The sequence below is a fragment of the Nelumbo nucifera genome, chromosome 3 (genome assembly GCF_055504915.1).
Source record: "Nelumbo nucifera cultivar China Antique chromosome 3, China Antique-T2T, whole genome shotgun sequence".
NCBI classification, from domain to species: domain Eukaryota; kingdom Viridiplantae; phylum Streptophyta; class Magnoliopsida; order Proteales; family Nelumbonaceae; genus Nelumbo; species Nelumbo nucifera.
In genome coordinates, this window is record NC_142651.1 from 54,399,566 (window position 1) to 54,423,134 (window position 23,569).

At 34.2% G+C, this 23,569-nt stretch overlaps 1 protein-coding gene and 1 non-coding gene across 3 annotated transcripts; one reads left to right on the forward strand and one right to left on the reverse strand.

Moving 5' to 3' along the window:
• The first annotated feature begins 1,847 nt into the window (after positions 1–1,847).
• On the forward strand, positions 1,848–3,805 carry LOC104600947 (uncharacterized). 2 transcript variants are annotated; one of them, XR_002022850.2, is made up of 4 exons: positions 1,848–2,101; positions 2,196–2,284; positions 2,376–3,395; positions 3,461–3,805. XR_002022850.2 is itself a non-coding variant. In XM_010264117.3 (3 exons), the coding sequence occupies exons 1-3, from the start codon at positions 2,018–2,020 to the stop codon at positions 3,169–3,171; spliced, it is 969 nt and encodes a 322-aa protein (XP_010262419.2). In that variant the 5' UTR covers positions 1,848–2,017; the 3' UTR covers positions 3,172–3,396. The 2 variants fall into 2 exon arrangements, 1 of the variants encoding a protein (XP_010262419.2); XM_010264117.3 differs by lacking the exon at positions 3,461–3,805 and having other exon boundaries at positions 2,376–3,396.
• A 13,942-nt stretch (positions 3,806–17,747) lies between these two features.
• LOC104600948 (uncharacterized) lies at positions 17,748–22,882 on the reverse strand. The gene is made up of 2 exons (XR_016084729.1): positions 21,687–22,882; positions 17,748–18,168 (listed from the first exon to the last, which is right to left on the reverse strand). It is a non-coding gene; the product is annotated as an uncharacterized LOC104600948 (transcript).
• Between the last annotated feature and the right edge of the window lie 687 nt (positions 22,883–23,569).

Consider the following 23,569-nt stretch of genomic DNA (forward strand, 5'->3'; position numbering starts at 1 on the left):
CCAATCAAAAATACTAGAAATTGACCAACTCAGGTCGAGTAATGTTAGGTTGGTTAGTTTCATCGGTTTGATGAACAACTAGATAAAATTAATTATTGTTATTTTTGTATTGTAAAAAAATTATTAAAAGTACTATATAAAATATAAATAATTATTAATTATTTAAAAAGTTAAAATATAAAACAATTGTATACTCTTATGCATTTCTATTATTTAGTTTTTGCTTATCAAAGCATGTGCGTCGCAGGGGTCCCCATTGGTTATATATTAAATTATAATATATTCAAAATATATAATTATACTCTTCTATAACATTTCTATAACATATATTTTTATCTTAATTCCTATTTTTTGTAAGACACCTATATTGAAAAGTTGCCCAAAATAGAAAAAGACCACCCCATCTGAGCAAAAAGTTATAGCCTTTAAAAGTTTGCATTTATGTGTTAAAAAATTAAAAAAAGTGGGTGGTTTTCTAAAACCAGGATTGATTCATCAGTTGTCCAGTTTGACTAGTCGAGTTAGTAGTTTTGACCAATTGTTTTTTACCAAATCCGATTTTGGGGGTATAACTGAACTGACCAAGGGCTCAAGTCATGATTCAATTGATCCAATTGGCTAGTTTGGTCTTATTTTCTAAAGAATGATAATGTTAATACAAATTATGTTGATTCTTTAAAAATTAAGGTATGCATGTTTAAACACACATTTTAATTCTTCCATCATTTTTCAACGGTTTCCATTTATATCCTGATATTTCACACTTTGTATAAATCATTGAAATATGGTTTTTTGTTTTTATTTAAAGAACTTATTTATAATCATATAAAGTGCATGTGTTTTTGTTATTAATATAATTTTTTTAGGATTTATATGAGTTTCTCGGTGTATCCATGCATGTCTTAATTTTTTGTTTGTATCCATGTGTATTCAAAACTTATCTTGATACATCTCTTAAAATTGCCTCTTTAATGCACATTACGTTTCTGATACTTTGAACCTTGGTAGTAATCAATAAATTTGACGTGGTTAGGCTCAATTTAGGAGTACAAATGCAAATATGTAGAGTGCAAAACCTTGTATTTTGTATGTATTTGTACTGTGCATATTTGAATTTGTACTCTTTGTGAACCGAACCTTAGGCTGTTTTTGGTTACAATGCAAATAAATTTGCACTGATGCAAAACTATGGTAGTGCAAATGATTTGAATGTAAATTATGACCTATTTTTATTTCAAATTTTAGCTTATTTTGTTTGATTGAAGTACAAATGAAGTAAATTAAGATATGAAGCCGAATAAAATAAAGTCCAAAACAAAATTAAACGAGAATTTGCATTTTTTCATTTGCACTCTGATGCATTTGTACTGGTACAAATAAAATTGCATTGTAAGCAAACAAAGCCTTGGAACAACCGAACAGGGTGGAATAATCACAAACCAATTATCAATCGGTTCTATAAGACAGACTCAAGATAATCATGTCTGCTTGATTAATATTGTAATTACCTATAACTTGTAACTTTATTAAATAATAAATAAAACATGTGTATACTGTCTATGAAATATTGCTAACCATAAATCGGGTCGGGTATAATTGGTTTGGAACAATGAGAACCGATCCCAACCCAATTATTAATTGACGGGTAGACCCGACCCATTTACAGTTACAATAAGATCAGCTGGGCCCTAAAATGTTCCGCTCCTCCCGTCCAGTCCAGTTCGAATAAAATTACAGGCTGGCTCACTGGCGTCCGCTTCGCTATACCGTTCACCCATGAGGCCATGACCTTGTTCTATCCTAACGGTCACATTTTCAAAACTGACTGACCTAACTGGTTATGTTCTTGACCGTTTTGTCCTCCTCTTCTTTTACTTTTCTTCTCTCTTTCCCAGCAAGGGCAACCAAAAAACCATCTCTCTCTTTCTCTCTCTATCTCGTTGAAGAGCCTTCAACTGATCTACCTCCCTTGGAAACTAAACGTTTTCGAAATCAAGCGAGGGATCTCAGATTTCTAATGGGGTGTTTTCTTGCTTGTTTTGGTACTTCAAAGAATTGGAAACGCCACAAGCTGGCGAGTAGAGTTCTCCCTGGAGACCAAGTAAGCCCTCTCTGTTGTATGATTTATGGGTTTTCTTATTAAATCATTGATCTTTTCGGTTAAACAAAGTATGGGGTTTTGAATTTTGTTGCAGAGACATGGATGTTCCGAACCCTTGCAACCAACTTTCTCTTCAAAGCAGTACGTCACAGTAAAACCCATTAGCCCTGTTTCAGAACTGAGGTCAGTCCGCTCCTCATTTCACTTAAGTTTCTTGAATTTTCTTGGTTCTTGTTCTATAGACGTCTTACAGCATTTCTCCTTCACTGCGTAGAGATAAGGCTGAGAAGCAACTGAGCTTCATCCCCAGAAAGAGAGTTACCTTTGATTTGAACGTGAAAACCTATGAGGGAGTCTCAACACATGAACCCACAAATTATTCAGCGGAGAGCGATGAAGAGAAAGAAAGAGGAAAAGGAGAAGAAACAGGGGAAAACAAGCAATCGTTTTCCCTCTCTGAGGATGATTCCATCACTTCGAGCACGGTATCTTTTCCTCCAAACCACAGATACGGAAATTGCAGAAACAGTGACGATGAAGATGATGGAATCGAATCTGATATAAGCGACCTCGAAGACGAAGACTATAACGATGATGACGATGAGGAGGAGGAGGAGGAGGAGGAAGAGGATGTTCGAAGGGTGCCTGAAGAAGAGTCTTCTAAGTCGTTTTTCTCTTTGCCGATGGAATCAGGGAGAAGTACTTTCTCAACTCCTCTGTTCGAGAAGACAATTCGATCGAACCAAAACGCTCGAGACAGGAGTCAGTATGTTCATTCTGTATTGAACCCAGTTGAAAATCTCACGCAGTGGAAATCTGTCAAGACAAGGACAACCCCACCATCGAAGCACCAGACGAAGGAGAATATCAATTTCGACAGCGAACCACAAATACCCTTCAGTTCAGAACCAACATTCAAGCAATCACCCAACAAGCGAAGCTTCAGTTTCAATCATCCTAAGCCTCCCAAGAAAGAAACCGCAGTCGATGCCAGCCTTTCAAACTGGTTGGGGTCATCCGAAACCACAACACCCATCACCAAAACCAGCACCGTCAATGTCCCCCATTGAATCATCTCCTGAGAGAATCTTGTAGCATTCACCAAGTCGTAAAGATTGGCCAATTTTAGGTGCATTGACCATGGAAGAGCTCAAAAGGGTGCCAAGTCGGAGCCCTGATGAAATATTCATCTTGGGTACCTAGGGTAGTTACTGGAATCATACAGACCAGGCCATGGATTCCAGCTCAGGCTCTTCTTGCAATGGAATACCAAACATAACCAGTGTACAGAGAGGTATATAAGAGTGCTTTTCACATTAATGAATGATTGTTACTAATTAACTGTTTTGCTTATTGCAGGATAAAAGAGTGAATTGGCACTCTACTCCATCTGAAACAAGGTTGGTGAGGGCCGCAGAGGCTCAACTGAAGCTTAGTCCAGCTATCCTCCTAAAGTAGGCTATAAAAAGATGGGTCTAAGTGATCAGTGATGTGTTGTGTGTTTTTTACTTGCAAATTGTTGATTCTTTATTGAAGCTTGTGTGGAGATAATTTGGGTTCATGGAGAGTGTCAAGCTGTTGTTTGTACTTATGCAAAGGAATTATAGTTTGGTTGTGTTGTTATCGATTACTATATTGGTTTTAAAATAGGTAATAAAAGAGAACATATGAACTACTTTTCTGTACTTCATTCTTTAGTGATGATTTCCGAATTGTTCCTTTGCTCTATTATTTCTTTAGGGTATATTTAGGATAAATTGCCTAAATTTCCAACAACTGTTTTACTTTCCTGAACTTAACTTCTCAAAAAAACCTCCCTCCAAATTTCAACAAATTCTACAAGCTGAATCCTTATACCTCCATTTAGAGGTTTGGTGAGCCCGGACCTCTTGCAAGCAAAGACTGTGCATATAGCATTAAGCCGCACATTAGGAATATCTTCCATAAATTCATGGGGAGATGTTACCAATGTGCAGTTGGGTTCCCATGCTTTTTGGTACTAGGAAGGGAGGGAAAGGAGAGAAAGGGGTTTGGTTCGAAGAGGTTTTCTTTAATTAATTGTTTTTAATTTTTATTTCATTAGTATTTTTGTGCTTTTTCGGTCAATGGATGTTTTCAATATTCTTTTCCTTGGGTAAAATTGGAATTTAAAAGCATAACATCATCTTCTAACCAAAAAAAGCTTCACTTCAAATAACATGAGTCCGGATCTCCTGTTCTCGTGCAAGCAAAAACACCGCACAGCAAGTCACCAAGGCACTCAACCACACATGAGGAATATCTCCTGGGAGACGATCCCAGCAATTGGATGCCCCTGCTGATTTTTAAAGTGTGTACGTGAGAGTTTTGGCTTCTAAGAGATCCCATCACCTCAAATGTCAAATCAACCAAAGGAGAGATCAGAGAGTTTGGGCCAGTTCTCAAATTTTAAAATGCGATAATTCAGTATCCAAATTTTTAAAAGGTAATAATCTAGTACCTGCGGTTAATTAGTTATTAATAAATTGTTAAGTACCATTTGAAAAAGACATAAATGCCCTTCAAGTGTTATTTAATTTTTTTTATCAACCATCTAAATGTTGATAATCCTTGCCTTTTCAATTCAAGAAAGTTGGAGTCATGTTTGGATGGTTGGATGGTTGAATAGAAGAGGCAATGATTTGGGGCTGTTAATATTTTGTCAACGTTTGGATGGTTGATAAAAAAAATTAGATGACATTCTAAGGGAACTTGTGTCTTTTTAAATGCCACTTAACGATTGGTTAACAACTAATTAACAGCAGATACTGGATTGTCACATTTTGAAAGTTTGGGTACTGAATTGTCGCACTTTAAAGTTTGAGGACCAAAGTGACACTAGGCCCAAAGTACAGGATACTAATCGGAAATTTTCCCTATAGTTTATCCAAAATATGGAGGGAGGTTTTTGGAGAATTGGGATTTGCTCCTCACACAAGGCGCCTCATACCAACCTCACAAGCACATTTCACCATGCATTAGGAACATTTCCCATAAATAATAACGTATATGTGTAGGAGATGTTCCTAATGCATGGTGGGATGTGCTTGTTAGGTCAGTGTGAGGCGCTTCGTCTGAGGAGCATATTCAATCTCGTTTTTGGAGAGGTCAAAGTTGAGGGGAGGTTAAAGCATTTGCTAGAAACCCAAGGGGGAGGCCTTGTTGTTGCTATTGGATTCTAGGGTTTTAGGGTGCATGTGAATCTCCCCGCCTCACAGCCCCGGCAGTTTGTTGCTATTAGATTCTATTATTGTTACTAGTGGGGACCCGTGCAATGCACGAGAAAAAATACAAATAATTCAAAATCAAGAGATAATTTCACTAAATAGATAAATGGGCCACAATCAGTAAATTTTCAATAAATTTTAATTATTAAATTTTCAGTAATTATTGATCCGAATAATTAATTAATCCTTGACAAATATTGATTGCTAATTTCATAAAAATACATAAATCAAATCACTAAAAATCAATAACTAAGTTTCAAAAATTATTATATGTAATTGATTTTTACTGAAATTAATTTCCACAAAAAATTATTGAAAATTTTCAATAATTACTGAAACATTAATAAGCATCTGAAAATTAATCTCAATCATTGTTGAAAGGTTTTAATAAATTGCTGAAAATTTTCAAAAATTACTGAAATTAATTTTTTACATTTTGAAAAATATCAATTTTCAGTATTACTAAAACTCTTTCACTAAGATTTAGTGGAAAAATGGTTTTAGTCAAAATTATTATTTTTGCATTTTCAGTAACTTTAAAATTAATAAATAATTAATGGAAACATTAAAATAAATAATAAATATTAAAATAACTAATTAATGAAAATATCAATAAATTGAATATTGTTTAATAATCATCTTAAAATTGTTTTGAATTATTTCCGAGAATACTTAAATAATTTGATATTACTAAATATTTTTAATACGTATCTCAAAATTATTTTCAAAAGTTACTGAAGATTTCATTTTTAACATTTTAAAAATATTAGTGTTAAAATTAATTTTCAGTAGAAAATTAATTTATTTTTTTGCATTTTTGTTAATTTCAAAGGCAATAATAAATATTAAAATAACTAATTAATGAAAATAGCTAATTAATTACTGGATATATTAAAATAAATTGATATTGTAGAACATTTTTAATAAATATCTGAATTATATCAAAATAAATATCTTTCAACCCAACCCATGTATCGGATTAGGTCTATATGGTCAGGACAATTTTCCGAAAATGAGTAAGCAGAGATGACCCATTTTGGTGCACGGGTTGGTGCCAATAGCCCTTATTTAATATAAAAAAGGTATAAGTTGTTCTTAGATATAAAAAACTAAAACAAATGTTGCTTTTCACTTTATGCTTCATGCTTTCGGTTCAATTAAAATTATAAGAAAACAATGTGGAAACTTTCTAGAAAACTTGAATATTGTTAAAGTTTAGACTTTTTTTTTTTTGGTAGTTAGCTAAAGTTTAGACTTTCAACAAATCTCAGGTAAGAAATAAATAACCAGAAGATTTATTCTAATAATTAGTTTTAAAAAAATGAGCACAAAATCCTTCTTGCCTAAAAAAATACTACAAAACTGAATGATATTTTGCTCTACTTAAATAAACATTATTGTCAAGAAGTCTCCAATTAATCTCCAAGGGAAAAAGGCACTTGTTCATTTAAAAAGAAAAATATTAAACCTCAAAGCATTTAAATATTCAAAGAAATTAAAATCCAATTACAACGGTAGGCATACAGGTTAAAGAAGAGAAGAGAGATATGAAAGCCTGCTTTGGAGGTTTTGCCATTTATAATTTATTTATAATTAATTATTTGGGTTGTGTTGTGTGGTGGTGGGTGTGTTCTACTATTTTTTCTCTCTTATCTCCTTGCTTTACTTTCATTCTCTTTCTTAGCGTGTTTACTTCGGTTCGGTGAGGAGAAAGATAGAGACAGAAAGAGAAAGGGGGTGTATGAAGAGATGTCTGAAAAAGCAAGAGATGGATGTCCCTCTGATAATGGTGATGAATTAGATGTTTTTTTATTCCACTTTATTATTTAATAAAATTCATTACTATTATGCTCCTTATCACTATGGCTCTAATCTTTGTAATTACTGCTAAATAAAGTGTTTTTCTTCAAAATTTGAATGGTTAATGGTCTTCTCCTAAAAATAGTAAATTGTCAATTACATGTTGACAACTTAACAATATGTTAAACTTGAAAACAGAGATTAGACTAAAAGGGTTTGAAGTTTTATATTCAGATTATCATCTTTTATTCACTGTTATGAATTAATTGACCAAAAATATTGTAGATTATGAGAAATTTTGAGAAATACCCAGGTTTCTCAACCAGAAACCCAAATTGATCATCTCTCAGCCTGAGAAGCTTTTCAAGATCTACTACTTTCCTTTTTCTTTTCTGCCATAACTTCTTGTTTCAACGCAATCTGAATTAATTCATTAGATAAAAAATAGCTGTTGAATTTTTGCAATTTCCTTATGTATAAAAGAATAATAATAAAGCTACATTAGAGACATAACCCATCTCATAAAATTTTTGAAACTGAAAAGAGAGGGAGGAAAGAGGGAAAGAAGGAAAGATGTTATTCTATAAAACATTGAATGTTAGTAAAGAACTAAAGGTCTCATATTCTGCATGTCAGTAAAGATCCCATTAAGGAAGCATAGAAAGAGGGGGAGGAAAGAAGGAAGAGAATTCAAAATATAAACAAATAAAGAAATGCTAAAAGAAGAAAATCTTAAGTAAATCCTAGTGTTTTACCATTTTTCATTGCCGCTTGGATCCAAAGATGCTTATGCCCACCAACTACATATACAAAATTGAAACTAGGTAGTTATTGACTTGTTAAAATTAGAAGAGGTATCCCATCTTATGGATTTTGAAGCTATGAGCTGTGTTGATGGCAAAGTTGCATTTTAAGTATGCAAATTTCCAAAACACCATTACGGTGAGAATGCTGATCTACTAAGTTAGGTTCTGGTTCTAATTAATAACACCCTGGACAGAGGAAAAATCCAATGATAGCAAGCAATCTTATTTAATATTTACAGGTCAAGATTTAATTCAAGCCTTGCTGCTCATCATTTTTTCCGTGGAAATCTTGATAAGTTGGCCTACATCTTTCTAATGAATACCTGAAACCCCAAGTCCATTAAAAGAAGCAAATATTAAGTAGATCCTAGTGTTTTACCATTTTCTTTCATTTCTACTTCAAGCAAGGCAATGATGGCATTGTTTTTGATGGAGGGAGGCTTCAAGGTAGGAGTCGCCCCATACAATATACATCATGAATTTCAGAGAATACCATTCTACGATAGTTTACCTACAAAACCAAATTAAATTAAATAAATTTATATGGAGATAAATAGAACGGGGCGAAAGAAGAAGGGCGGAGGCCCTATTTTAACATCCGACAATGAAAATTCTATCTATAAGACTGTAACCCACCTCAGTTAAACCTGTTACAGAACCTAAACTGAATCTACAATTTTAACTACAAAACCAAACTATTTTGACATCCAGAAGAAGAAGGGCAGAGCCCCTGTTTTGACGTCCAAAATGACGATGAAAATATTGTGTGTAAGTCACATCAGTTGACCTGTTACAGAACTAGTCCCCCGTAGAGCTAGCTTGATTGTTGAAAAACCCAAACAAAGATTTGAAAGAAAAGACGGAGTGGGGCTTGATTGTAGGAACAGAATAGAATGGGATGATAGCTTGAGAGCAAACCGAGTTTACTGTGGAACTTGATCGCTGGAACAAGACGATAGAATGGGAAACGATGATAGCTCGAGACCAAACTGAGTGAGAGAGACGTTTGGAATACCCAGGCGGCTGGCGGGAAATTCATTGTTATTACGTGGATTTAAAAAAAAAAATTCAAAAATTTGAGAAATTAGAAAAGGGGTGGGAGAGAAAGATGGCACGTCCATTTAAATATTGCTTTTCTTTGGTTGAGTAACTAACAGTAACAAGCCCTACGAAGGATCGCGAGAAGGGTAATGGAGAAGGAGCTCAAGGTTCAGCATTTCCCTTAAGACCCCAACTTTGTAAGAGCAAAAACAAGCCATTGCAGCAATTGCAGAGACGGCTATGGCATCTAGCCCAAGCAGCTGTGGAAGTTGTTCGACTCAGGACTCACTAGCTAGGCCTTCCAATCTCGTTAGAACCATGCTGCTATTGTCACTCAAACGGCTTTTCAAAGGATATCTGGTAAGGAATACAAAGATTAATTTTGCTTACTGTTCTAGCTAGTATTCGATGTTAAGATCAAATGAGATTGCTGATTGATTTTGTCATGGTTGTAAGCTTTAGAGAGGGATTGCTTACTGTTCTAGCTTAGAGCGTTCAAAGGACCGGTGAAGTTGCAAGCTTTAGAGAGGGATTGCGTTGTAACCAACGCTACATCTAAACTCACTTCCATGCCAGAAAGGCCACATCCAACAACCATGAAGAACTGCAACTTCTTCAAGGCTTAGTAGTGTTCTCTAGTCGAACTAACCTGTTTTTACCCACTGTCGAAACCTCGGCTTAACAAAGAACTTGGCAGCCTATGACTCGGTGTAAGAGACGAATTATTTCCCGAATAAGGGAAGCTTCAGAACTGCTTGGGCCTTGGCCCTTGAGGAGGTGAAGCATTAATTTAATCACAGACATTCTGTTCTGTACTCCCCAAGAGAAGTTAGGATGAGCCAGTGCTGACTGCTGACACTGACAGCTTGACCCAAAGGGCCTGCACCGACGATGAGAGCTCCGATTATGCAACTCTACCAAATCAGCTGTTTTCTTTGCAATAACCCAATAACCCAATAAAAAAAAATCCTCTCTTCTCTCACGTAGGAGATAGATTTTGAGAAACTTAATTGGGGATTCAAATTGATTTTGGGCTGAACTGTGGGGGAGAAGGTGGTGGTGGTGGTTTGTCGAATGCTGATTCAGGGAGGGCCGGGGAGCCAAATTCTGTGTGGAATTTACAAAATTTTATAAAAATATGGGCTTTTAAGTTTGGGGGTAATGTCTTGGTATGTCTTGTTCCGTGTCAGGTTCGTGATAGGCATTTATCAAAATGCCATCATGTCATCGCCAAATCAGCATATACTTCATTGGTGATCCATATGCATAGATAGTTAGGGATGCAAATGGATTAGATCGAGTTTGAAATAGGGCATATTCAAATCTGATCTAACACTATTTATGTCGGATCTGATCTCATAGGGCTTGATTTGAAGTCGAACCCTACCGGTAAGTCGGATATTCGGATCTGATCTGATCCAACTTGTTTTCTTTAAAAATTAATAAATTGTTAAAAGAAAATTAAAATATACTAATTTAAATAAAATAAAAACAAAAAATACAAGTATTTTTAATTATTTTCATCATACATATACATGTTTTTTATAAAAAATTTATAAAAATATATTTATAAATAAATAAATAACATATATAAATATATATATGTATTATATATATATATATTTATTTATAAATACATAAATACATAATATATATCGGATTGGATAGGGGTGATCTGAATCCAATCCAATTTTTTGTTGGATCCTATTATCCAATCCGAAGATGTGAATAGGGGTAATCCGAATTTAACCAAATAGGATCGGATCATGATCTGATCCATTTGCACCCCTATAAATACTCACAAAAGTTGGCCTTGATAGTGCATGCCTATCGTTGGGGGAAGTTTCATTTTAATGCTTCTCCCAATGGTTGTGGCATTTATTCACTGTTTTGTTGATGTAGCGCTTAGTGGCACCTACTTGTCATAAATAGTTAACATTATTATTATTATTTTTCTTGGTTTTGAAGACAAATCAAGTACAAACATTTAGTTAATAAATCGAAGCTCTACCAAATACATACTGAGGGCCTCATGGCCTATTCCTTTGCACTGAATTCTGAACTCTAAATGCTTTTAAAATTGTAATAATTACTTTTAGAGGTGTATTGGAGTTGGTGAACTTTTCTTGGCTCTGAAGTCTAAATGTAGAGAATGTTGTTCTGAAATCTGAATGTTGAGTTCTGAAAAATGATAATTGACCATTTTAACCTTGGATAATAGAAAGCTTATTTAATTATTTAACAAACTAATTAACAATTAAAAAATGAATATAAAAACTTCAAATAATGGAATTGATAAAAATAATATATAATTAAATAGTTTAAAATTTGAGTAATTATTAATTAATTAATAAATATTTAAAATAAATAATTACACAAGTATTAATTAATTAACTAATTAATTAATTTTTATTATAGCTATTAATATTTTTTTTTATAAATATTACCTAATTATTTTAAGATATTAAGCATTAATTAAATAATATATTTAAAAAATAATTAAATAGTTTATATTTTAATTAATTACTTATAAATAGATAATTGTTAACAATTAATAATGATTATTTAATCATATAAATTAATTAAATAACAATGATCAATAATAATTAATTAATTACTTAATTAATTAATTTTTTTATACTTATTAATAATTAATAATAAATTATTAAACAATTTATTAAATAGATAATTAAATGAATTATTAAAAAATATTTTATTACTAGATAATAAATCATAAAATATTTATTATGAATTAAGTTTTATAATTAATTAATTACTTTTTAATTTTTAATCAATGAAAATAATAAATTGTCAAATAATTTAATGGATAATAAAATAATGAAATAATAATAATAATAATAATAATAATAATAATAATAATAATTTTAAATATTATTATTATTATTATTATATAGCTTTTTCAAATTGTAGTATATGTGAAAGGAATAAGCTTTTGGGGTAATTTTTGGAAAACAAAAAAAGTAAAGTTAGTGGAAATCAAGGATTGATATGACATTTAAGACTGAACTGAGAAATGAAACCTGACGCTCTTATTGGCTCCAAAAATGCATGAATGATTTTCAACATTAAGAGGCATTGAACAGAGTCCAGATCTCCTGCCCACGACAACTGTGCCCACATAACATGGCAGCCACATATGAAAATGGAAGAAAGAAAAGGAAAGAAAGAAAGAAAGATAGAAGAAATAAAGAAAGAAATACAGAAAGGAGGAGGAAGTGGTAGTTCACTCGTACTGGTAGTGGCAGCGGCGACGGTAACAGATAGCAGTGGCGGGCCAACTACAGCAAATCCGACCTCAAATCTCATCTCAGTTCTCTCACATATCAAATCTTGTAGATCTCTCTCTCTCTCTCTATTGTGTCTCACTGATCTCATTTCAATCCCTTCCCCATCTCTCGATCTGCTCTCTATTAGGTGTTAACAATTCAGTAAATCGTGAACCATTGCCCAAGTCGAATGGTTTAGCGGTTCAACCACACCAGAAACCTGACTGGTTCCCGATTTTCAGTGATTTACCCAATTCCATATACCCCACCATACTATAGGTGGTGTTTTACGGTTGACCACCTAAACTTTATTTTGTGTCAGATAACAAGTTAAACAAATATATGAATTCAGATCTCCATGGCACTAGGACTATACATGGAACATCTCCCCATGAATGTAACATGTAAATACGGGAGATATTGTCAATGTACAACTGTAGTGAGGCATGGGTAAGTGTGGGTGGGAGATCCAAACTCCGTTGGCATTTCATCAAGAAAATGGACAAAAATGTCCTTATGGGCATAACATTTTTTAAATGCCCAAACTACCCTTCTCCATGAATTTTCTCATCTTTTCATCTCATTTTTAGGTAGTACAAGTGTACAACATTGCTAAACTTAGTTGGACAAAATTATCCATCCTAATTAATGAAAAAAAATCATCTAAAGGGTAATTTGGGTATTTGAAAATGTCTAATACATATGATATGCAACGGAGCATTTTCCATCCGTTTTACTGATGATAATGATGGTGGTGGTGGTGTAGTGGTGGAAGTTAGGGTTGTTCATAAGAATGCCCAACCCGACCAAACCGACTAACTCGGACCGACCCAACCCGAGTCGGCCAGGTTTTCATCTGTATCGGTCGGTTTCGGGTTGGGCACATACATAAACCGAAATCTTGGGTTGGTTTCGGTTTTCTTGCGTGAAAACCGAAACCAACCCGACCCGAACCGAACTAGTATTCTACTAGTTTGGTAGTTCCTACTTCCTAGTTTGAGTAGTTTCCTAATTCTTACTAGTCTTCTACTTTTAGACTTCTACTAGAACTAGAACTCCCGAATGCCCATTAGGCAATTACAATTAGAATTCAATTAGGTGTTCTTTTTTAGTTTTTTACCTAGATTAGAATTTAGAAGGTTTCTAAATTTTTATTTTATTGATTTACCTACCTAGATTTACCTAGTTTTTTACTCTTATAAGGTCCATTATTGACACTTGTTTTTACATGAAGAATTTATTGATTTTATTCTTTACCTGAATTAAATTTAGATTTATCTTGGACTCTTGAATATCAAATTATCAACTAATTCAGATTTTATTTGGCTTTGTACAGGAGCAAAACCGAAACCGACCCAAACCGACCCAACCCGACTCAAACCGACCAAGTCGGTTTGGCCTGTCAGTGGGCCGGTTTCGGTTGCCACCTTAGTTAACCCAACCAGGTTGGGTCGGTTGGGAAAATCCCAAGAAACCGACCCAACCCGACCCGTGAACACCCCTAGTGGAAGTGTGTATTTGCATAACTTGTGATTAGTTTAGGGGTTAATGTAGCACAAAATGAAATTTAAGATAGTTAAGCGAAACCATAGCATAAGGAGATATATGGAGTTTACCTAACGTTTTATCGGTGGTTTGATTCCAGTGTTTGGTACTGTGGCCTTTATTTGTAGTTGCATTTGAGGCATAGTCAGGAACACACTACACAATTATGTTTCAATAAATTTTCCACCTCAACTTGATTGTAGAATAATTCATATTCATATTTGAGAACATCTCCCGTATTTACATGTTACATTCATGGGGAGATTAGTACCTTGTAGTTCTTGGTTACCTTATTAAGTGCCCATTTGATAAGTCTTTTTCAGAAGATCTGTTGCAAGATCTTAGAGTTAAAAGACATGGTGAGGTTTTCCAAATAGGTCTTGGAAGACTAAAAGACTGGTTGAAATATTTTTTATAGATCTTCGAAAAGACCATGACAGCTAGTAGACCGTTTGGTAATGTGAGGAAAATATGTGTTATATATATGTGAATGTCTTATCTGTAAGCTAGTAAAACCTTTCATTTAACACATGTGGAGCCCACATACATGTTTAAATGTGCAATGCATAATTGTGGGCCCCACATACATTTCAACATATGCATAATACATAATGTGGGTCCCACATACATTTCAACATATGCATAATACATAATGTGGGCCCCATTATTTGGTTATTTTGGATCATTTGACTCATCTTCTCAATATTTGGTTATTTTGGATCATTTGACATCAATATTTGTTAATATCAAGTAGCTTTGATTTGGATGTGGTTGATCGTTTTTCAGACTACAAAAAGCCTCACTCTTATGTCTCATATCAGAGATTAAGAAGAATTAGGCCATGTTTGGATATACTTCTATTTTTATACTTTTAAAATATACCAAAGTATAAAGTACATAAAATACTTTGGTCTTTTTGTTTGAAAACTATGTGGGTAAAAAATTTTGAAAAGTATGCTTTTCAAAACAGAAATACCATTTTCTATTTGGAAAAAGCACATCCATTCGTGCTTCTAGTGATGGTTTCTGGTGGTTTGACGGTCTGAGACCGGTGGTGACAATCCAACTCCAACAGCGGCGAGCAAAGATGGAGACGTAGAGTCAAGAGTTTTATCGAAGGGTGGTCACACATGACCCGCCGTTCGCACAAAACAAAAGCACTATTTCACCAAAAGCATGAAGTATGAAAAGCTAACTTTGAGCTTTTGGTGTTTTTGGTACTTTTATAAAAGTATGCTATATGGTGTTTTTATGAAAGCAGAAGTTTGAAAAGCACTAAAAGCACGAAGTCGGCTTTTCATACTTCATGCTTTTGGCAAAATAGTGCTTCCATTTTGTGCGAACAGTGGGTCACATGTGACCACCCTTCGATAAAACTCTCAATCCTACCTCTGCTTGCCGCTACTAGACCACTACTAGAGTCGGACCACCATCGCAGGTCTCAGATCGTGAAACCACTGAAAACAATCACCAAAAGCACAAATGAATGTACTTTTGCCAAACAAAAAATGGTACTTCTATTTTGGAAAGCATACTTTTTTATTTTTTTTTTATTTAAAATGGTTTTCAAAGCAAAAATACCAAAGTAAAAGTATTTTATGTACTTTGTACTTTGACATTTTAAAAGTATAAAATAGAAGTCTACCCAAACAGGACCTTAGTCTTCAAGAAGTTTGCTTTGTGGATTTGAGATCATGTTGGTAGTGTTCTCTTCATTCAACGACTAAACTTGAATGAAAATAGCTCTTCATTCAACGAATAAACTTGAATGAAAATAGAAAAAAACCAAAATATTTAACGTTTTGAAGAAAAGGGTAATTTTGACATTTTCAAAAAATGTAAGTCGCACATGTCATTAAGTGATGCAAAAAATTCTACTAATGATAGGTACTAAATTGATAGTTTTTGAAAGTTCTAAGGTTACATTGGCATTTTTTGAAATTCGGGTACTAAAGTGAGACTAGCCCCAGATTATCTGTAATTTACCCTTAATTATATGACTAAGGGGCCAATTGATAACCTTGAATTAAGAGGGGATCAAATGAGTACCAGATCCTCAAATATTTTATTACTTAATTATCTTATCCATTAAAGGTCCATTCTTTTTTTTTTGGTTTTAAGAGGGAAAAAGTTGGTAATGGGAACCAAAAAATACCCATGTTCTTTTTTCATATTATATGGGGTCCATGGAAAATTTATTTTTACTGGGTATCACTTATCTGAAGTTGCCAAAACTTGGATGAGATAAAATTGCCCCTTTTAATAATGGCCTTTTATGGCTAAAAATCTAAAACAATCATTTTCTTATTTATCTGGGAAATAAAATAACATGGGTAAATGTGCTTACCTAGTAAGTATTTCCTAGGAACCTAAAGACAAAGTGATATGTCATTGAGTTTAGCTACATCAATCACAAATCACAGGAGGAAATATTAAAAAAAAAAAAAACTAAATAAACTCTCCCGAGTGCGACATTTTTTATATTTTTACATTAATGGGTACAACCAAACATGAAGTTTTTCCATTTATACAGAAATGCTAATGAAACAATTTGCTTCATGGCAACCAAGCAGATAAACACCACAATACCAAAAACTATCTTCACTTGAATTGCAGCAACAGTGAAACACAAAGGTTGGGACTTGATTTCATGTGGGCCATCATTATTTAAGCTGCAAATAAAAATAGTTAAATACATTACTTGTTACGCCTCAATGCTTATATTCCCATGGTTGGACCCAGTGCTACATATTCAGAAATGAAGATTAGTTTTCTGCTTACCTGCACATTCTTGATGCTAATTGGTATTAGTAGGGCACTATAGGCTTGAATTTTCCAGAATCAGAAGAACCTTGCTAGCCAATGGGGATTTTACCTGATAATTGTTGTTTGAACTGATTGTCGTTGCCAAAAGTTGTGAATCTTGTGATATGGGTTTATCTATGATTCTCGATGACATAAGGGAACCTGATGCTATGCGGGTCTGAACCTGGATCTAAGATTTGAGCAGAGGGATGAAGATGGCACATGATCATCTAGGCAAAAGATCATTATGAGATAGAGTATGGATATTTGGAGAATGTGAATGGCTCAAATTTTGCTCTGTCAACATTCCACCCGAGGACAAGATCCAACCCAGAAAACCTGATATCTATTGAGACTTGGGTTTTCAGACCTGATATGTCTTTAAATAACCTGGCCAAAACTGCAAGCTTTACACCCCGAACAATTCTCCAACACCCATCCAATTTAGGGTGATTATTATAGAACTCAGCAGTAATAATGTTAAATGGTACTTTTATTTTGGTTTGCTTTGGTCTGTTTTTGGTTGTCCCCCACCCCCAGGTCAAGTGACTATTGTATTTTCTTTTTTTTTTTCTTTGTTTGGTTGGTCAAGTGACTATTGCCAGACACCTCGGTTTGCTATTAAGCGAAGAAACTTCATGATACTTCACCACATGCTATCTGATGGATCTAAAAGTGCATTACTCGTATGGTTCAATTAGTAAGTCACCTCTTTGATGGGAAATTGAGAGAAAATGAGGATGGGTATGTAATCATTTTATAAGGAAACTCCGCAACAGTTTCACATATGTAATAGTGACAAACTAAAGATGATAATGTTTAACTCAACCTTCAATTTATAATAAACATGTTAGATTATGACTAGTACGTGACTACAGGAGTGACTCAAACAATTGCAGGAGAAACAGAGACTTTCTTTTATATCAGGGCAGCCATCAGAATGCCAGAGAAACCATCTCATTTGCGAGTGTGAGATGTTGATTTGATACATGCATTCCCTCAAATATACACATAACAAAAAAAGAAGTTGCTGACTGATTGTTGCTTCTTTTAATATGATTATGCATGGTATGATGAAAAACATGCCATCACATATCTAATGAAGCTCTGAGAAGCATGAAGAAATGAAAAGACTAGTTGACCATATGTATATTTAAAATGTCTAAAATATTGTACATGTAATAGAGAGGAACTCATGTTATAACTGCTTCCATTCCAAGGGTCAACCAACATATATGGAATCTTCTGTTATGAATGCTCACATGAGAATCAACTTCAAAATTGTATCGACCTTTCTGATGAAATAAACAATAATGAATACAGTAGAGATTGCTTTGACCATCCAGAGAGGCCTATGATCCCTTGATGTAGCTGAGCCAGAAATGAACACCCAGTAACATGATCAAACTCCAATTGGAGTGAGTTGATATCAGTTCTATCAATCATATAAATCCTGATAAATTGGTTTATTGGATGTGATCTACATTATGGTACAAATGCAAGAATCTGAGCCCTCATCATCAATGTCACTTGTATCGCTACAATTACAAACATGAGATCATGAATGAAGTTAAGATAATACATAAAAAAACGAGGAATGAAGAATGAAGATTAATGATCAAGCGATTAGCATTCTATCAACAACTATTCTTTCTATATCTATCATCACACATGCAAGATTATATTCTCCACTGGAACCTTTTCTTTTACATGTTCAAGTAGAAATGTTATGTTCATGAAGCATGAAATATTAGTTCTTTTTCATTCTAGATCTGACACAAGAAAACAAGATTTTAAAAGATGCATGCACTTCTTTTTCTTGAGACATAAGTGAAGGTTTACTGAAGTAGTAACAATGGACTATTTCCAGAAGTGTGTTATATGTTAGGTCCACAAACTTTTATAACACATAAAAGACACATCATTTTTGGAAGCTTTATCATCCCCTCCGGGGTTAAACATATAAAGCAATAAACAATATACCTCTTAACATAATACTTGGAAAATGCTAACAATTGAATACTGCTGGAAGATTGCAGATGTGGCTACTGGCAAGACCTCAAAAGTAGAGGGGTAAGAAGTACATCTGTGCTTAGGGAGAACAGTTAAATAAAGGAAAGAAAAAGAAAAATGTGATGTTGAAGCTGTAGCTTTACAGTCAGATAAAGGTCTCAGGGGAGTTTAATCTCTCTTTTTAGTTACATTGTAGGATAGGCAGTTTTGCAACTTCCTGCCAATAAAATGAAAAACAACAAAAACTAAAGATATATCTTTCCTTTATTTGTTCATAAGAGCCCCAAGATGTGTTGCCAACTGCCTAAAATCAAGCCAGAAGACTATTTATGGATTTTGGCATTTAAGATGTTCCAGTTCCCAGGAATAAAAGAGTATAGAGTTTGGACATCCATCTGAAACAGTGCAACAAAATGAAGCAGAATAACAATCACTTTTACAAAATCTAATCATCATCATAAGATTATTGCATAATCAAGGCCATTATCTGGATCACAATCTTGTAATAATATACAAAAGATATACATTTAAGTCCTCCACATTGAGCCAAACAAAGCTGGAAATTAACAGTATCCAGATGTTTAAAACAGCCATCAAACATCATAGTGCAAGGCATAAGAATTTGGAAAGGAGGAAGGAATACCGTATACTTCTAAGGAATTTAATGTACCACAAGGAAGAGATGTGCACCTTCAGTCTAAATGAGATTTGCCATTAAAACTGATATTTGGCATAACTCATTTTGAGTAACCTTACATGCCTTTTTGTTGTTTATGAATAACAGTTTCATTCATTAAAATCAACACCTAACTGCCCCAAAAAGTGGGCAGCAGGCCAAGAGAATACAAATGAAATACAAATCTAATTCATAAAAAGCTTTGAAGTATTGCAAATTGAAACCCAGCCCTGGTAATCCCCATTCTATATTTAAAAAAAGAAATAGACCAGAAACAAAGTGAAACTTGAAAGGGATAAAGGTTTGGATATAGATGGTTAGCAGGGAATTGGTTCCAAAGAAAAGAACCTTCCTGGAAACTGGTTAACCCTGCATTTATGAAAATGTTCCCTTTCCTATTAGGTGTGTTTGGTTGTATATGAAGGTGCTGTTAGAAAGGTGGTAAAGTCTGTAAGGGTCTATACCCGCCAAACCTTGGACCAAATCCCGTCTTCAGTTCTAAGGATTGAGAATGTACCCCATTACTTCACCAAAAAGAATGAAAGACATATGGCAATGGTGACACCAAGCAGCAAGATAGAAAAAAATTACCTCTTTGTACATGTAAAGAAAAAAAGGAAAACAAAAGATAAAGAAAACAACATCAGGTGTCCTCTTTTATTTCACTATGAGAACAAATACCAAGAAGAAAAACATTTTTTGTTGATAGTTTCCAAGAAGAAAGAACCTTCTTTCTCCCTGTTTGGCTGAAAAATGCATGAACATATCAACAAGAATTGAACTCCCAAATAATATGAAAAAAGAACTTGAGACGGATGTGCACATCTACATTATTATAGATAACCAAGGAGATTCTATGGTTGTAACTGATGTTTGGAACTTCTGTATGTACAATCTATGGACATTGTTCTACATATCAATTAGTGTGGACGGCTGTTGTGGATAGCAACCAGCTACAGAACACTATCACATGGGACAGACAGATATTCATTGTTGATTGGTAAGCACAGTAGATCTGAACTCAAATCTGCCATTGATCCAAACTCTTTTGATGTTTCTATATAATATGGTCAATGCATCAATAGTACTAAGAAAACTCTGCAATGTGCCACTTGCTAGCAACAATGTCATGGAAATGCTAGGAAAATGCTTGCTTTCTCAAGAGGGATTGGGAAAAAAAGCTGCATCCGAGGGAGAGAACTTTTGAAGGAACCAAAGTTCTGAATAATCTTTTCTACAAGCAGTTAACCAAAGCCTTCAAGAAACCAAAGAAAGATGCACAACACTGGAAAGCATTACAGAAGATCCATACATGGTTTCAGTTACCTATCCATTTAACCTCAAGATTTTGATAATAATTGACACCAATAAGCCATGGTGAATTTGGATAATAAACCTTTTGTTTTTATCAGTAAGAAGACGAAAATGCATAATTTATGAGGTAAAAATCAATGCATAAAATACAAGAAACCTTCTTGTTCAGATTTTACCAAGAGATTATAATGGACAAAAGTCAAAACATATCACATCGATAGAGGCACTGACATAGTGGGTAATTAGTCTCTGGTACTTCCACTAAAGAGATGTTTTGGAACAGTAACATCAAGGTAGCACCACCAGACAATAAAATGGCAGTGCTTAATAAAGGAACTTTTGGAGGTCCCCAATACATTAACTCCAACATCAGGTTTAAGACACCATTTACAAGAATAAAGAATCTCTTAGGGAAACTTTGGTGGCAAATTCATCTCATCCATTCATCATCTTCATATAATTATCCATGCAGCATCTCGTTTCCCACTTTCACTAACAACCAGATACTTGATATCAAGTGGGCAGGTTTATAACTGTGTGGTATCATTGTTGGATGTACAAAATGATTATTCAAGGACATATAACTTACATGGCAGAAAACAGTGTAGTCAGATTGTACTATGGTAATAATAACAACTACGAGGATAATGAGATAGCAATTTAACATTACTAGCACCATTACATTGTTATTCTCTCAAAGCTTGATAATTGTAATACTTGATTCAATTAAAGTTTCAATTCCACAGCTTTTGAAGAACATTTTATCCTTGAAAGGCTACCAACAAAAGCATTTTTGAACCAAAACCAATTCCACATTTATCAACTGCTTACGCAAAACCCAGTTATGTTAGAACATAGAATCAGAAGAGATGGTCTATTTCTAAACAGTTGATAAAATGTAATAAATTTTCAAAGACACATAAACAAATCTAATTTGTCATAGCTAAAAATTAAAACCTGAAACAGAAACATCATCATTACTATTTTGTAATGGAGTTAAATTAATGTTCTATGAAAAACGACAAAAACACTGAGGCTGAAGGCATCAATCACCTTGGTTGGAATTCCAAAACTTCCACAAGATTATTACCATTTCTATCATTCCACTGGACTTTCCGCCGTGCCTTCCTCGGCTTTTTTGACATTCCACCTCTTCGAGGCGACAACAAAGAGCTTGATTCATTGTCCTCGTCCCTATCAGAACGAATCACAAACTTTTGAGACTCAATCTTTGCTGATAGCTTATTTTTGCAGCTATTAGGGTTTGCAACTTCCTTGTCCATTGATCACTGAAGAACCCAACAATGGAAGCTGAGTTGAACCATCACCTCGAGAATAGGACCAGGCGATCAATACAGAAGTAAGTAACCACCTTCAGTAATTCGTCAAGCCCACCCAATTAAAGAAAACCCGGAATTCAGGAACCCTAACCCCAAAATCTCCCATAGGTTCCGTCAATTTCACAACAGCTCTCCTGAGTCATCTTATAACTGCAATACGTCTTCCAACAAGGCTGCAAATTCAATTCAGGTTCCCAACGTAAAACAAACCCCAACCCAGCAGACCTTCAAGGATCCATAGTGAGAGATACAGTTAGCAGAACACAAAACCTCCTAGACAAAAATCTGCTTTTTTTCCAGAATTTACTCAAGAATCTAAGCAAAGGATGCAGAAAGAAAATCATTCAAAGGAGAGGGTTTTCGATTGACTCAGAGGGACTGTCTCTAACAAATAACTAAAATGATAGATAATAAATTCAAAGGAAGCTTCAGAGTTCAGACTTCAAACAAAAACAAATAAAATATATAAATAAAAATAAAAATAATGGATATTATCATATCCAAGAAAAACGATAAAAGCAAAGATGAAGTTAGGCATGAATGACTATACAGTACGCCATTGACAGGGTGATGATGACATCTGATCTGATGGTTCAGACCCAAAGTCAAAGGTAGTAGAGACTTCTAGAGAGGCCTTGACGCCTTGTGTCGAGTGGGAACTGGGAACACAGAAAAGGTGGGTCCCATTAAGTTAGTGGAAATTTTCTTGGAGACCTGATGATCCAGATCTTACGGTTCACGTTATCAACGTATGGGACCTCACTTTGAGTATGTTAGTTAATTTCGTTAATACTTTCCTTTGTAGGCTTGTAGCGAGATACTTCAGCACGTCCGCAATTCAATGCAGGCTTTTCCTGAACGAGATCGGGCGAGAGATATGATCGCCAGTTTGACTGATGAGCGACGAAGCTGAAGCTGAAACTGAACAATACAGAAAAAGAACTGAACAATACAGAGAAAGGAAGCTGTGTAGGGGTTATCATTCTTGGCCCGGCCCAGCCCGCAAATTTCTAGGCCTGGGCCCAGGTTTTTGTGTGTAAGCCCAGCCCGGCTTGGGCCTGCATAATTTTCGTTCGGGCTTGGATCCAACACTTTAATATATAATATAATATAATATAATATAATATAATATAATATAATATAATATAATATAATATAATATTATATAATATAATATTATATATGCTATATATACAAGTATATTTTATTTATTTTATTTTATATAAGATATAAGAATTTTAAGTTTTAACATATAACTAATTTAAATATCAATTAGTTGACACATGTCAATACATGTGTGAATACTTGAGCCAATTCAAGCATGTAAATTTTCGTCTTAGATATGGCCTTCATTTTCATTGCCTAAGCAATGTGGGACTTGAAAAAATATTCAATGGTATAGCACTCTGAAGGGATGAGAGATCCATCGTATGGACGCCCAAATCTTGCGAAATAAAGGGGCGAATTTCAAAAATTTTTCTCTCCCTTCAACTGGGAATCGCATTCCTTATTTAGAAAATCATATTTTCAATGATCATTCTTGAACCATAAACTGAACCAGATCTGAACCAAAAGAAGTGGAGACCAACGAAGGTG

Coding starts and splice junctions, on each gene's coding strand:
- LOC104600947 (XM_010264117.3), top strand. CDS start 2,018: ATGGGGTGTTTTCTTGCTTGTTTTGGTACTTCAAAGAATTGGAAACGC. Junction 2,102..2,195: donor GAGTTCTCCCTGGAGACCAA/GTAAGCCCTCTC, acceptor ATTTTGTTGCAG/AGACATGGATGTTCCGAACC. Junction 2,285..2,375: donor AGCCCTGTTTCAGAACTGAG/GTCAGTCCGCTC, acceptor TTCACTGCGTAG/AGATAAGGCTGAGAAGCAAC.